Genomic DNA, 17,178 nt, shown 5'->3' with positions numbered 1-17,178 from the left:
ATACAATATTTCATCCAGGATAAAGGCTTCAAACAGAGTCAACTTCTTTGCTGGAGCAAACAGATTAAGAAATCAATCATTCACCAAACACAGTAACAAACTATATGATTTATAATGCAACATACAAATTAAAAACATTACAGTAAAAAATGTAGTCTTATATTATGCCCTGCTGAAAAAATAGAACAGAAACCATCACAGAAATTCTAATGGTTTCCACTACAAATATCATTACAAACCAACAGCTAACCATGAAACCTTTTACCATTACCATTAATAGTCCTTAATGGTTTCCAGACATAACATGGCACCAGCCATGAGAGAGACACGGGGGAAGTTACCGTTTCCATTAAAACCCAATACAATTCCCATTATAACCATTAAAACCATTGCAAACTCTATGAGGATTTCCATATATATATATATATATATATATATATATATATATATATATATATATATATATTATCAAGGTGATGAACATCATAGAACATCTGTGAATTATTGCAATTAAACCAAACTAGCTGTTATTTCCTAAATATTTTTTACCCGAGTATGTGGGGAAAAGACACGTTTTAAAAGACAAGAAATTAAAACACATGTTGGAAAGCACTCTTTAGCTAAATGCGTTTTCATATTTCCATAGCGCTTTTAGATAGATAGATAGATAGATAGATAGACGAAATTTTAGTCATGTGTCTGTTCAAACTGTCCAAAAAAAAAAAAAAGTTGGCAAATTTGTAATACAGAGCGATTTCAAATCAACTGGACTTCCTTAAAAACAATCCGCTCTGAGTCAGAATGCCTAGGCAAGGCTGTGTCTAAAAACCGCATTGCAACCTCAAAACACCAGCGGCAACGACATCTTTGGTGACATATTTACGGTTTTCGGACGTTGCCCAAGTTCGTCCTGTTAGTCTAATTACGCAGTGTATTCTGTTTGTGTGATGAAGCTTTGGTCATATCTAGGCTAGATTTCGAAGTGATGTGTCTGTTCTCGGTGTTTTGATGCACTCTTTACAGTGCGCGCGCAGTACTGATTCAAACAGGTGGATGAAGCGGCTATCCCGTCTAACGCAGAACGCTTTATCATCAACAAAGCTTTAATGCACAACACTTGACATCACAGAATAGACACTTTAGGATGATTTGGACACCCGGAGCGGGTTGTATCCCAGTGACGATGCGACGTCCTGGGCCGTCTGTGTGGAAAACAGAGCGTTAAATGCGGTTAAGCAGACGTTTTCCTTTCCAGCTTTACTTGGTTTCCTTTTCTTTGTTGTTTGGGCTTTTGCTGAACCACGCTACGGCTTTTCTCTCGCTCTGTTCATCTCGGTGATCGGTCAGGAGACCGTTTACGCACAGGTGGGAGATAACCTAACCCGTCTGTTAGGACAGCCCCTCCTCTCTCTCTCTCTCTCTCTCTCTCTCTCTCTCGCTCCCTCTCTCTCTCTCCCTCGCTCTCTGAGTGGTATGATGAGCGCGGGTGACATTTGCCGTTGCGGTCTGGGACGGTAGAGAGAAACAGGTGTGCGGCTTCCCGAAACGAGCACGCGCACGCCTTTTCTGTTCTTTTTTCTTTCTTTCTTTCTTCCCGGTTCGTTCTCCGAGGTGAAAATTCGCCCTCGTAATCATCTTCTAAGCGGGACAGGGAGAGGAGGGGGAGGGAGTGCTTTTGTCACTTCATTTTATTATAGTTTCGGCTGGGTTTTTTTTTTTTTTTTTAAAGCAAGCTTTTCTCTTTTGGAACAAGGGGGAGCCCGGCCGGCTCGCTCGTGAAGAGGAAGAGGAAGCTCATGGCCACCAAGAAGCCGTGCTCGGATTTAACAAAAAGGAGTCGAAGTCCGGTCGTGCTCGAGGCCGAGATGTTTAGTGAATTTCAGGAGTGGTGTCTCCGGACTTACGGCGACTCGGGCAAAACCAAGACAGTCACGCGCAGGAAATACAACAAAATCATGCAGACGCTTTTGCAGAACGAAGAGGCGGACGGTGTGTACGTGGACAACAGCCACATCAACGCCAAATTCAAATTCTGGGTGAAATCCAAAGGGTTCCAGGTCGGGAGCAACGTCCTGGGCGAGCACAACCAGAAAGGCACTCCAGCAAAGCCCGTGCTCTACGTCCCTGTCAAATCAACGGTAAAGTGCATTTTCTTTAATCTGACACTTGTTTGGGGTTTAGTCCCCTCACGCTGGCTCACTTCTCTGTGTGTGCTTTGTGACAACCTAAACTACCAGCCGAACATCTTAGGTACATCACCCGCGTAACTTTGCGCACATTCACCTCACCATCTCCATCATTTGACCGATCGAACGGCGATCACGTAGACCGGCCAGAACACAGACCCTAGCAGAGACCCTTGCTGCCATAGCAACGCCGGAGCAATACTCGGCTGCATGGGTAGTAGCGGTATCTCTCCACACACATGCACAAACGCACGCACGCGCGCGCCCCTCTTGACGGATAGCATCACGTTCGTCCTGCCAACGGGATGGCAAGGAAATCGAGAACATGGTCGCGTCTCTCACTAGCATCACAACGAGCAACAACACGTCAAGCTTTTTTATTATTATTATTTATTTAAAAAGATTTTTTTTTTTACCCCAAATGTAGGCGGTTTGTGATATCAAAAGCTGAACGCGTGCATGCACAGACGCGCGCGCAGAGGGGATATATGTGATATATAAACATTATGTAATGTGAAAATTCGTAGATGTTTATAGCTTGCACTTTTGTTACACACACGATAATACAAAAAACAAACAAACAAACAAAAAAGACAGAACACCTGTGCAACCACTTGCAGACATATGGACTGTTTGCGGGTTGAGTGTGCGGACAGGTCACACACCCTGCATCCTTTAGACCCGATCAAACCCGATTCAGCCCGATGAAGATACACTAGCTGCTTTCACATATATTGCTCGTTACAACGTCTGTTTGTTGACGCTCAGACTGTGTGTGTGTGTGTGTGTGTGTGTGTGTGTGTGTGAGAGAGAGAGAGAGATAGAGAGAGAGAGAGATTCAGCATTCGTGGTTTCTTTTTGTGGACACACACACACACACACAGCGCGCATTGTCCTGGTGGAGAAATGGGCGGAGCGGACGGTTGGCACTCGTTGCTCTGGTAACCTACCTGTTCCGCTTTCCATGTCTCCCGGGGAGGTTTTTCTTTCTCTCCATCCCAGGACTAGTGCTACATTCAGATGCACCCGAGATGCTCTAATCTATTTCTTGCGGTGCCATGATTACACAGTGCGTTCAAGTCGACGTTAATTGTGATAGGTTAGCTAGCCTGATATTTATTTATTTATTTATTTATTTATTACTGTGAAATGAGGCCCTACATAATACATCTGTTACCGCGTATGAAAAAAAAACGTGTCGGTTGCTTAATCAGTGATTACTAAAATCTAATTTGCATTTAAAGAAATAAAGAATTACTAACCATTGAAATCGTCCTTTTATCGGCCGTGATTAAAAGCCAGTAAACTCAGGTGTATCAATTATTTTCAAAGTGCTCACCTGTAATTAGGACTTGAAGAGAGTCATATTTACAATAATTAGCACATGAAGGCAGCATAGAATAGACTTCCTGGGGGAAAACACTAATGAGAGATCCACTTGATTCAGTTTGACACACGATTATAAGGGGGTTAAAGGGGAAAGGGGTTGTTCTTTTTCATTTGAAACTGGCCATAAGTTAAAAAAACAAAAAAACAAAATAAAACATTAATAAACAAATAAGTTACTCATAGTGGCTTATTGCCATCCCTTGACCCCGGAAGTGGCCTGCGTGTGTCCCAGTCTCCATATTCACCATGCATGTGTCGAAAAGAAGCTCCGTTTTGTGTTGGCCAGAGGGTGAGTTAGTAACAGGACTCTGTTAACTTCCCTGCCCCAGCCAATAATTTAGAGTCACACCCCCCCCCCCCCCCCCCCCCCCCAAAAAATATATATGATATCTTCAATTCAAATGGCTTTTTAAATACAGGCTGCCTACATGTGTGTGAGAAAAGTCCTTTTGTTCACTTTGTGTTACAGACCTCCATCTGTCATTCTCCCTTTTGGAAAATAAGCAAAAGTACATTAGCGTAGATAAAGCCTTGTTAGCAGATAATTGCTATGCGACCCTTTAACAGCTCCTCAGAGAGGTGGCTCCAGACGTGATTTTAATTTGTAAAAGACTCAAGGAGAAATGAGGCGTAACTGTGAACATAGTAACATTTACCATAGTTATCACTGCACAAAGGTGGAGTATCTGAACAGGTCAGAAGATGCAGTGTATGGCCACAGTGAGTGACTGTGTACCGCAGGTCCCCTAACCACAAATTATTCCCAAACCACAAACCATTTGATCCCAACCCTCTTCAGCCGCTTAATAAGAATGGATAATGCTGAATAACAAACGGGTTTTGTTGCTTGTGACATGTTCACTCCCTATTTCCTAAATAACCACACAAATGACTATAGTGTAATAAATTAAAAATGCATTTGTACACTTTGCATATCTGTTATTGCCACCAGTTGTGTAATTTCCACCTCTTCAGTCCTAGAAAAAGGGGTTTTCGTTGGTTCTTTGGATGGTTAACAATTCTATATTTCTGCAGTAACGCCCAAAGGATTCAAATGAACAACCAAGTGAAGAACCCTTTTACGGCATAGAGGGAACCCCTTTTTTAACGCCTGTGTACCACCCACTGAACCACATACACACACCTTTTTGTCTGTCTGCTCGACATGTTACTCCCTGAGCACATTCAGATCAGGGCCGAATATGGTGAACATACTGCTGTGTACACTACTGCCATTCACTGTTATTATTTAGCACTACTGAGACCTCCTTAATGCCCCAATTTGTTTAACACTTCATCAATCATTCTGTCCCTGTGCAGAGCCTCCATGTGACACAGTCTAATACAGCTTCCTGTCAGTGAATGATGCATAAGCTACATCTGAGCCATGAAAAAGCACCGTCAATCACAGAAGAGTATGTTAGTCAGCTGGGGAAAAGGCACAAGGACTAATGACAGAGACAATACCAGTAATAATACCAAACCAGTCAAATAGAAAGACTGTACAAACAATGTTGGAAATTACGCTGAATATGACGAACATTCATGATAACAAAAAAGTGTCTCAATGAAAGCATGAATCAGAAAACTCATGGTTCATTTTACTTCCTGTATTATGAAAAGGAAGTGAAGGGTTAGTCCAACAGAAGTGTTCCTCAAAAGGCCCACTGAGAGTGAAAAAGGGGAGTCCAGTATGCTAACTTCCTCTTTTACAGACAGGCCTGGCATATCAGCATTTCCTACCAATCAGCATGACTGTCACTCTATATAGGCCTTTCTGGAGGAAGTAAAACTATCCATGAAGAAATAAGAGTTTGTGCAGTTTTATTAGATCATTAATGACTAAACCAGTTGGTGATCCCCCCAACAAGCCCTGTTTGTGCAAATTAAATTACAAACAAAGAGACAGAACCAAATAATTGGAAAGCTACAGGGAACTAGATGTTACATAAAAAAGAGACAGGAAAGGTTTTTGGTCATGAAACGACCCTGTGCGTCGATTCAGTGGTCCCCATGTGAATGTATTCAACCTTTTAAAAAGTGATCTTGTATTTTGATTAATTCTGTATTTGCACAACGTGTGTCTAGTTTCTATTTGCTATCAGAACAGATGGGTGTGAGAATGTGTGCTTCCTGTTTCTGCTTTTAGCTAGTGGCAAAACGACACTTTGTATACAGTGAGTGCCAGATCACATTTCAGAGCTCTCGTTCTGTCTCTCGTTCCACCACACACACTATTCCATCCTTATCACCACAACATCTCCACATCAAAATGAAATACCAAACAGACTGCACATAGGTAACGCTAATTCCTTTCTGCCCTCACCCACTCAAGCATTACCACAACCCTCCATCTATGCCAATTTATTTCCCTTGACACCTGCCCTCATGTGAGGCCAGACTTATCCGCTCCCCTCTGCTCAGGGTGCGAGGCCTACAGGCGCCATGGTTTCAGATGAAGCTTCAGTGCTGTGTGGCACACAGCGAAATGGTAGAGTGTGATCTCTCATGCAGCTGCTCTTTGGGTGTGCCAAGTTTCACTGAAAGGGGAGGGGGCAGTACTGACAGCATGGGGTGCCACTGAGGCCAGAGTGGAGGATGGGTAATGGTGAGAGGGGGCAAAAAGGGCATCTGTGTGGTTTTTAACTACATGGAAAGGAAATGAAAAGAGAAAGAGAGTTATGTCTGGCACAGTGTTCATAAGAAATGGTATGGAAAAATAGAAAAAGATTGGAATAAAGAATCTTAGTAGTAGTAAAAGTGTCCCTTGTGAATTGAAGTTATTTATGTTTCTGCATGCGGACTTAGATCTTGTAGAGCAACTGAAGAAGGGAAACAGGTCGGAGGTAGAGAAATGGAGTGAGAGACCAAGAGACTAGAGGAGAAGTTGGTGGCAGCGGATTTGATATTCTGGCACCTCCTTGTGCATCAAACACAGAGAATGAATTGCAGATTACTCATAAAATGATAAAATATCTATTTATAATCAGTCTGATATATCATTGTATGGTACAAGTTTAGATTCTAGATTCACTCATTTTTTCTTATCTCTAAGAATGCTTATCTTCCTCACATTATCTGTTTTCTTCTTGAACACTATATTTTCTAGTATTTTCATTTGTATCCTTTTGTTTCTCTCTCTCTCTCTCTCTCTCTCTCTCTCTGCTATTGGGACTATTAAGAAGGAGCTTTCTGTTTCCAGTGAGGGGGTGCAACCTCATTTATCTCTCATTATGGCCTGATTAGAACAGAGAGAGAGGAGGACTATGGACACACGTGTATTTGCTCATGCAAACATGTACACACAACCACAATATAGATACATCTGTATACTGTTCAACAGACTCTTTGCATCTATGATGTTTATGCATAAATGCCACTGTTATTCATATTTAATGCTAGACTGCAGCATACATTCAAACTAAAGCTGCCCAAACTTTAGGGAAGCATCCATTCTCATATGTGATTTGTCCACAGAATTGTTCAACATGAAGGAGTTACAGATGAGGAGAGTGCACTCAAGCTTCCTGCTAACACCACTCTTAACACTAAATCACCCATCGACTTACTCATGCTACCTTTCATCCACCTCACTGCTGCTCCTTTGGAGCAGACTAAATACTGGAAAGGCGGCAAGTACCATTACTAACTCACAGTTCATAGGGTCCAGTTTGATCCTGAGCTTGGCTCCAGAAACAACGTTTTTTCCTAATACTTGGTAAACCATAACCGGTGTATTGATAATCTTAGCCCACTCTTCCACTGATGGTGCGCAATTCAGCTAGACTTTGTGGTGTTTCACCTGCTGTTCCAAATAATCCCTCAAGTTTTCTATGGAATTGAGGTTGGACGATTTTGCAGGCCAGTCAAATTGCCACAGGGTTCCATTGTGCGCATCGAACAAGTCACATGGCCCTATGCACCCTAGAGCACACAGTTTTGTGTTCTGCTTGGCCATGAAGGGAACATTAATATCTAACCATTAACTGACAATCCAGTTTTCTGCTAATTTACATTCATCTAGGTGCACAACATATTATCAGGAACTGCTATTGGTGGATATGATTACCTGTAAACCTTGTACTAACAAAAAAAAAAAATGGTAATCTGATCACAATAAATAAAAAAAAAAAACCAGATGTAAGCATGCACTGTGTTTAGAAATGTGATCTTATTATCTAGAGCATCTCTAGAGCATTTGGCAGTAGTTTGACTTGTGTTGTTATTAGATCTCTGGCAGGTGTAAATGCAACCTGTACAGTATGTTCACTTCTGGCTGGCATTAGGGAGAAAACACCTGCTCACAGGAGAGTAAAGATGCATGTGAAAAAGTTTTAATGAATTTTGCACAATAATATAATCTCCAGCAATCAAAAATTTGCTTATTTTATGTATAGTGCAGGAGAAATTACTAGGCTAGCAGGTCTGCCTCGCACCTCTGGGATTGGGTGTTCAAATCCTGCCTCTGCCCTCTTTGCACAGAGCTGGCATACTCTCCCCATGCTTCAGGGGTTTCCTCCCCCAGTCCAAAGACATGCAGTGTGGGCTGGTTGGCTTTTCCAAATTGTCCTTAGTGTGTGAATGTGTGCTCGATTGTGCCCTGTGATGGGTTGGCACCTCATCCAGGGTGTCCCTCGCCTTGTGCCCCAAGTTCCCTGGAATAGGCTCCCTGTGACCCTGTGTAGGATAAGCGTTACAGAAAATGGATGGATGGATAATAATAATTTAGACAAACAAATAAAAATTAAAATGATTTTAAAAGTGAATATTTTGAGTACTTGTTGAGTTTGTACATTGGAGCTCAATTCCACCTTTGGAGTACTGCTGTCAAATTAAGGTAAAATTATTCTTTTTTATTATTATTATTATTGCTGCCCTGCAGTGTTCTTTTGTTTTTATAGATTACTTATCTTTCTTCAGTTTAGTAGTACTACTTTTAACGTACATTAACATGATTGTAATCAACTCAGGGTCATTCTCTGTTAAAAGAAAAATGATTTGACTATCATTTGGGTGTGATGTCACAGAACACGTCACACGTATGCTGTTTAAAATCTCAGCACCCCATGTCTAAAACGCCTTCCTGTATCCCTGATACAGAATACAGGTGAGAAACATCCACGGCTGTTTGTTATCTAGGTCTATGATGTAATTCAATTCAATTCAATTGTATTTATATAGTGCTTTTTAACAATGGACATTGTCACAAAGCAGCTTCACAGAAACCCGGATATAAAATTAACATTTTTAAAAAAATTTATCCTAATGAACAAGCCAGAGGAGACGTTGGTAAGAAAAAAGAGATGACAAGAGGAAGAAACCTTAAGAAGAGCTAGACGCAGACACGATCACTGGGGGTGATATTAAACAGATCGATGTTAGTTAACTAATGTTTCTAATACCCTGGTGGACTAAACTTTGTAGCGCAGTTTGAACAGATGGTTAGTACGAATAGCATTGTGAAGCCAAAGAGCAATGTCTGCCTCCAAAGCTCAGGGTACAAACAGCTACAGTTCATGCAGTACACTACTCAGATCTCTCACATTTCTCTTTTATTCTTTAATCAGTGTCTCCCTTTCATTCTCCCTCTCTCTCTCTATCTCTTTCTCTCTCTCTCTCTCTCTCTCTCTCTCTCTCTCTACATATACATACAGTCTCCTCTGAAAGTATTGAAAGGTCAATTTTTGCTATACACTGAAGATATTTGGGTTTAAGATCAAAAGATGAATGTGAAAATATAGATCAGTATTTCAGATTTCATTTCCTAATATTTACATCGAGATGTGTTAAATATCTTAGAACATGGTACCTTTTGTTTCTGCACTCAAAGTCTTCTTCAAATAGTGGATTGTGATACCTTCACCCCTGCCCTGTGGAGGTTGTTGGTGATGACACTGTCTGTTGTTTTTGGGGTTTTTTATTTACAACTCTCACAATGTTGCTGTCATCAACTGCTGTTGTTTTCCTTGGCTGACCTGTTCCATGTTTGGTTGTTAGTAAACCAGTGGTTTCTTACTTTTTCAAGACATTTCAAATTGTTGCACTGGCTATGCCCAATGTTTGTGCAATGGCTCTAACTGATTTCCCCTATTTGCTCCCATAGACAGCTCTCTGGTCTTCATGTTGGTTTATCCTTTTTAACAACAAATGCAGGCTCAAACCAAGAGTAGACATTCAGAGCTATACATTTTTTTAAACAATCAATGCAACAGGGCACACCTGGGCAACAAGAAACAGCTGTCAGTCACATGTTCCAGTATTTTTCATCACTTGAAAAATGGTGGGTTCAAACAAAATGTGCCATGTTCTAAGTTGTTTACCACATCTAGATGTAAATATCAGGAAATGTTAGCATTAGAGTCCATTATGTTAAAAAAAGGACTCGTTATAATACGTATATAATCATATTAGTGTGTATATTTACAGTGTGGTAAAGTGTAGGTAAATGTCAAAATGCCATGCTGTACACAGAATAAACAGGATACTTAGTGTTTCTCATTGTCCTTTTATTTAACAATCATTTGCATTAAAGCTAGCAGTTTTGCATGTTGCTTTTCCAACAGCAGGACAGTATAAGTATTAGACATCATTGACTGCAGCAACAGATTAAGCCATGTGCTATGTGACAAGCAAGACTGTAAAAAGTTCTATCAACTAATGTTTCCCATAATTTCCTGTGAGCATATTATATCTAATAATTTCCCTCACAGGATCAGTAAAGTCTGTCTGTCTGTCTGTCTATCTATCTGTCTATCTATCTATCTATCTATCTATCTATCCACCTTCAGTGTGTAAATGTGATCTTACATTATAAATAATGTGGCAATGAATTCATTAGCAACCCCCAAATATTGATTCAGCAAACTGTTTTCTTTTTGAGAAGGTCAGTGCCATGCTAGTGCCCCGTCCTGTGATGCCGGATTCCTTAGATAGCCCAGGGATATAGAACAAACACTTCTTTAGCAGGAGCAGTGTAAGTACCTGTTGCAGCAGGGTATATCTTAGTTCAAGCTGACAGAGTTTGTGGACAAATATTCTAATCAAAGTTTATTTAACTATCTGTTCTGAGATAAGAGAATTAAACATATAAGGTACACTGTATATTTTTGTATTTTAAGTATTGGTATTTACCACAAAAGGAAAATATAAGTGGATATTACTATCCAAGTGAGGACCATCCATTGACATCATTATTCATGCAGCTAAACTTAATCTTATATATTAACAAAATGGAAACATTTCGGCTCTTTTATTTGTATTTGGGTTTTTTTTGTTGTTTTTTTTTTGTTTCGTTTTGTTTAGTTTATTTATTCTTATTTTTTGTGGGGGAAAAGGCAGTTTTCCTAATGGGGACCATGAGATATTCCTATCCTTGTGATGGACATTTGATCTGATAAAGTACACACACACACACACATGCGCACACACACACAGAGCTTGATTGACCCACTTCAGTCTCATCTTTTGTAAGTGAGCAGCTTCCTGCTTGAGAAAGTGGTTAGAGTTTTACTGTAGGTGATCTGATCATGGGTAATCTCTCCTCTCCTCTCCTCTCCTCGATTTGTACCATCTGAAGCAGCAGGGCCAAGCAAGTGTTCATTCAGTGTGTATACTTCCAGAATGGATGAGGAAGCTGTGTTGATGTGGGCGGAAGAATAAGAGAATGTGCCATTCAAGGTGCATGAAAAAACAAGGTTCTGAAAATTTATTAATGACTATACCATGATAATCCTTTCCTGCGTATGTTGCTCCGGGATGCATTTCTGTCTTTAAGTCCTGTGTGTGTGTGTGTGTGTGTGTGTGTGTGTGTGTGTGTGTGAGTGTGAGAGAGAGAGAGAGAGAGAGGTACTGAGAGAGGGTCGCTGCTCTGGTTTTCCTCCCTTCAGCACCCTATCTCTGTTGCCATGGAGAGACAGTTCCTGTCTCCCATAGGAGGAGAAATTAACACCATTTTTAACTGGCTCCAGGGCCTCCCCCCTGCCAGGAAGAGAAGGCACTCTGCTCCACATACACAATCCTACACACATGCACACACAACAAAAACACACACACCGGGGCTTGTTCCATATGTGCACCTACACCGATTATCAAACACACAGTCCCAGTTCGAACTGCCAGCTTATGGTTGGTCATGCTGAGCAGATCAGCCTGTGTGTTTTTGTATGCATGACAAAGACAGAGAGGAAATAAAAACCTTCTCCATGTCTTCTTCGCTATTCTGGGAGCATGCTGCAGTGGGACAAAAGAGTATCTCACTCCCTTGCTACCCGTCCTACCCCCATGGCTCTCTCACTCCGATCTCTCCATCTCTCCCTCATCGTCCTCTGTGTATAATTAGCCTCTGCAGTCTCTCATTAGCGTTGTGGACCTGTCTGTCTCTCTGATTGTCCGTTCCCCCTGCAATTATTCCATGACACCAGGGCCACAACGCTAACATCTCAGCACGTGCTGTTAACATTACAAAGATGGAGACAGCTTACAACAAATGCCAAAAAAATAAAAACTCTTTTATGATTAATTAACAGACATTTTTGCATTTGCTTGAGTATACGGGATATTCTGGTGATAATTCCTGTACAGCTAATAGAGGTATACTCTAGATATTTATTCATTGGATTCTAGATGTTTAGTAATTCCTTATATCAGGATATCAATAAAGTAGAACTGGTGCAAAATATAAAATGTAAATCAATGCTAGCTTGTAACTTTGACAATGAGCTGTGATGACAGTTTGGGTTAGACAGGTTTGCTTTCGCCATTACTAAGAAAAATATACAGTGTACAGTAATTTAACACGTATTCATTTGTTCAGCTACAGTAGCACCCTGGTAGGAATGGATGGCACATAGACGTTAGCATCAACAAGACAACATTAAGCTGCGTGTGTAGAAGAATAAAATTATTTTTAATGACATTTGATATTTTTATAAGTAAGCAATGCATACACAAAGGGCGGTATGGTGACACAGAGGGTAGCTTTGCCGCCTCACAGCTCCCAGGTTCAATCCTGAGCATTGGGTATAGTTTCTTTGTGGTTTTTTCCTGCTCTTCTGGTTCTCCAATTTCCTCCCACCTTCCCCAAACAGGCCAGTAAGTGAATTTGCTGCTCTAAATTGTCCCTAGGTCTGAATGAGTTTGTGAATGTATGTTTGATGCCCTGCAATGGACTGGCATCCCATCCAGGGTTTATTCCTGCTTTGCACCTGGCATAGGCTCTGCATCCACTGCAACTGTGACCAGGATAAAGCAGTTACTGAAAATGCATGAATGATTTGGGGTTTTTTTTAAACACTGATAGGTGGTCATGGTATAAGGAAGATGTGTCTACACACCCCTGTTAAAATTGTAGGTTTTAACCAAGATAAATCATGTCAGACCTTTTTTCCACCTTTAATGTTGTATAGCTTCCAACAGATTTCAACTGAAAAACACAATTTTTAACTTTTTAAGGTGAAAAAGGAAAAAAAAAAACTTGCAATATTCTGGTTGCATAGGGTTGCACACCCCTTACCTTGTTAAAGCACATTTGCTCAGTGTTTTTTTGGGTAAGACTAATAACATCTTGATTTGATAATTGCACTTTTCCTTGCAAAAATGCTCCAGGTCTATCTAACTGCAAGGGCCCTCTTTAAGTCATTCCACAGGTTTTGATAGGATTTAGATCTGGGCTCTGACTGGGCCATTCCAAAAAGTTGATCACCTTCTTCTGAAGCAGTTCCTTTGTTGACTTGGATTTGTGCTTTGGTTCATTATCATGGGGGAAGATTAAGTTTTTCTTCATCTTCAGCTGTCTAACAGAGACCTGCAGATTTTGTGCCAAAATAGATATTTGGCACCATCGATGATTCCCTCTAGCTTGAATAGAGCTCCAGTCACAGCTGAAGAGAAACAGGCCGATAGCATGATGCTATGTTCTACCTTGGTCCCATCAGACCATAGCACATTTTAAAAACACACTTTTTTTGGTGAGAAAATGCTTTCGTCTAGCCCTATAGCCCAGATAAGAGAAGAATTCGAGAGATTGTTGTCACTTGCAGGGAGTGACCAGTACTTTCCAGATATTCCTGCAGCTCTTTTAATGTTACTGTAGGTCTCCTGGCAGCCTCCCTGATATGTATTCATCTTGTCCTTTCACCAATTTTGGAGGGACGTCCTGTTCTTGGTAATGACACTGTGGTGCCCCATTTTCTCCACTTGTTGATGATGGCCTTCACGGTGTTCCATGGTACATCTAATGTTTTGGAAACGCTTTGTACCCATCTCCTGATCAATACCTTTTGACAACGAGATCTCGTACATGCTTTGTGGACCATGGCTTCAGCAGTCAGATAAAACCAAGAAAATCCTACAGAAACAGCTGATCTTTATTTGTGGTTAATCAGAATAATTTCACTGATGACAGCTGTATTATAATCGCTTTTGAACATGCGTTTGAATGTGATTGGTTCATTCTAAGCACAGTCACATGTCCCATTATATAAAGGTGCGCACACTTGTGCCACCACGTTATTGTGTTTTTTTCCTTTTTTTTTTTGCTTAAATGTTCCTATTTTTTTCACTTAAATTTTTACTGGTTTCTACATCACATTCAATGTGGGAAAAGATCTGACGTGATTTAGCTCGGTTTCTTTTTTTTTCAACATGAGAAAAACTTTCAAGTTTACAGTAATAGCGGTGTGTAGATGTTTTATATTCGATATAAACAAGATATAAAGTCAACTGCAGTGTCCTGATGTCTGGGGATATCAGAACACCACTTAGTTTGTGCTGTTTTTGAACCTTTGGTTTGTCTGTTATTTAATTATTTAAGAACTCTTTGTTGGGCATTATCTCTTACACATAACAAGAAAATATACATAACATATATAACAACACAGTACCATTAACCGTTTAGAATCAGCGCTTATTATTAAATTAACTATGTAAAATTAAATTTAAATGTATTTATGCGTGAGGAATGTAAGTCTAGATCCTTGTGATTAAGTGGTTAAAAAAAGATTAATTGCCCCTGAAGATGAATGTTACAGTAAGATGATAATGACAATAGGGAACAAAGCGATAGTTGGGGCGGAAAGTGAGTGTTCGTGTTGCTGTGATAATGATAATTTTTACTAGAATGAAATGAAGATAGTAATATGGGGAATGGGAAATATGGGTGGTGTTGAGGGTCCTGTGAATTTGTGATATCCACAACATCTAAACATTTTACACAGGGATAGAGAGAGAGTCAGGTGGGGGGGGGGGGGATAATAAAAGAGGGTTATAGAGAGACGTGGAAGTGGGAGGGACAACAGAGACAGTGAGTGAGCGAGACAGAGGTGTAATGTGGATTTAATGAAGGGGCTTTATGAACTAACAGGGAAAGGGAGGAGGAGGGAGACCCGAGGATAGGGGAGGAGAGGAAAAGAAAAAAAAACAGTTTACGCTCATCTTTCCCTGCCTCACGCTTTCTCTGCTCCCCACTGTGGACAGGAGAGCTTTTCAGTTTTGCTCCATTTCCGTGCTGATGGGCTGACTAGGGAAGATTGGACTTTAAGAGGTGACCTGTTGCTATATTTGCAGGAGCTAATCAGAATGCAACGCTGAATTCAGTCCCACTCCCCGACACATCTGCTTCACACGTCATAACCCAGCACCTTCTTCAAACATGCATTACATACCTGTCAGCCCCCTCTCTGATTCATTCCCAGCTGCTTCAACCCAGCGCCTGCGGTTTGATGTTGCATGTTATGACTCAAAAACAAAAACAAATTGAATTACTGATGTCTAGGCATATAATGATTCATGTTTTAGGCATTACTTTCTGAAGTTAATAAAAAAAGACTACAAACTTAATAGATAAAATGAATAAATGACAACAACTGTGTGCAAATGTTACAGGTTTGGATGGTCTAACAAAATTGTTTTGAGGGAAAAAAAATAAAGAGTTGGTAAGTGCACATCTAGGTATAAATATTTGTGGTTTTGCTTATTATAGGGCAGCATAGTTTAAGGATCACTTCAGCATTTTTTTCTTTTTCAGATTAGTACATATGACATGCATGAGAAAAGAATGGATACACTTATAATGGGAGTCTATGAGCGTTTGTTTGGCCAATCAGTTTCAAAATATTTCAAATACCCAACTACGGAACGGGGAGTCAAAACCATAACCTTTACACTCTAACTATAAAGAGAGAGAGAATGTCTTATTAAAGCCCCACACAACCATGTTAGAAAGTCAACACCATGAATTCTGCCCACTGTTTCCAAAAGAATAAACTCCTCAGATTTAGAGCTTTATTTACCTTTGCTGGAGGAATTTATATAAGTGTTTTACAAGAAAAACATGTTTCCTGTAAACATTTATTGACAGGATTTAACAACAACTCTTAGACTTCCATTATGGACGTGTTTTTAGTAAACGGGTTTTCGGTTCTTTTCTCAGTACAGGGATATTACTGTTCATGGTAATTTCACATACACGGCACTAGGGATGGTTGATATCTTATCGTTTGCGATATACCGGTAACAATTCTCCCCTCAATAAGAAGTCTTCCCATGATATTAATTATAAAGCCTAATTGATGACGTATTTGTGTGCGACGGCCTGCGACCCATTCTCAGCTCACGTGCAGAGCGAAAACAAATACGTGAAGCTGAGGAGGAGTTTATCGCTAAACAAGGAGCTACCTCTACAATCTGGAACTGGGTTTGATTACAGAAAATCAGTTTTACTTTTAGATCAATGTTTGTGTTTCTGAGGCTCTCAAGATCACAGCGATCACTTGCAGCCAAATATCAGTGGTGCATGGTACTATATTTATATTGTCACTGATATCGTTATCGCAATAAATACCAGAAAACATTGTGATATAGTTTTAAGTCCATATCGCCAATCCTTACACTGCAGAGGCAGAAAATAGAGGTTAAGGTGAAAAAGTGCAGTTGGTTTTATTAATTGTTATAGCCTATTATTAACCGTTGGATTTATCTTGTATGTGGCTGCAGTGCGTGTTTCTTTAATAATGCCTGGATTGTTGTATGATTTCATATGATCTGTTGTGTGTTGAGAATGTTTTTTGCATGAGGTTTCTATTACTGTCAGGATGGTTACAGGAGCTGAGTATTGTTCCATGCTGTGGGATGCTTTGCTGCTTTCATGTCCTCTCAGCATGAAATGTTTTGCCCTTTTCGACTTAAATATTAGAATATTAGCCAAACATCTTCTTTCAGTGCCCTGGGTGTGTGATTGTGTGCATCATATCTTGGCAGGGAAGAAATGTCCCCACAAGAACAGGAATATCTGACAGACATTTGGCTAGTCCCCACAAGGGAAAAGTGCTTTTTCTAAACATATATAACAGATTCATTTAAAAAAAACAAACATTATAGAGATAAAAGGTTTCCTTTTGGTTACTGAGGTTGAAGTTAGGGTTAGATTTAGGTGTAGCATAACATTAATTAGCTGCATTAATAATTATGTCAATGGAAGGTCCTCACAAGAATAGTAAGACAACTGTGTGTGTGTGTGTGTGTGTGAGTGAGTGAGTGAGTGAGTGAGTGAGTAAGTGAGTGTGACCCAGCTGCTTCCTCACTGTGGCCCCTGTCTCTATTACCTCGG

The 17,178-nt window shown here is 40.3% G+C and overlaps 1 protein-coding gene across 1 annotated transcript in view; it reads left to right on the top strand.

The window, feature by feature from the left end:
• The first annotated feature begins 1,026 nt into the window (after window positions 1-1,026).
• nol4la (nucleolar protein 4-like a) overlaps window positions 1,027-17,178 on the top strand; it is a 46,174-nt gene continuing 30,022 nt past the window's right edge. The window contains exon 1 of the mRNA XM_053625090.1: window positions 1,027-2,138. Within this exon, the coding sequence (XP_053481065.1) occupies window positions 1,797-2,138 (342 nt within the window). The 5' untranslated portion in view covers window positions 1,027-1,796. The remainder of the gene's footprint in view (window positions 2,139-17,178) is intronic.

This window comes from Ictalurus furcatus, chromosome 5 (genome assembly GCF_023375685.1).
Source record: "Ictalurus furcatus strain D&B chromosome 5, Billie_1.0, whole genome shotgun sequence".
Lineage (NCBI taxonomy): Eukaryota > Metazoa > Chordata > Actinopteri > Siluriformes > Ictaluridae > Ictalurus > Ictalurus furcatus.
Note: the sequence above shows the minus strand (reverse complement) of the source record. Positions and strands in the feature narration are given on the sequence as shown.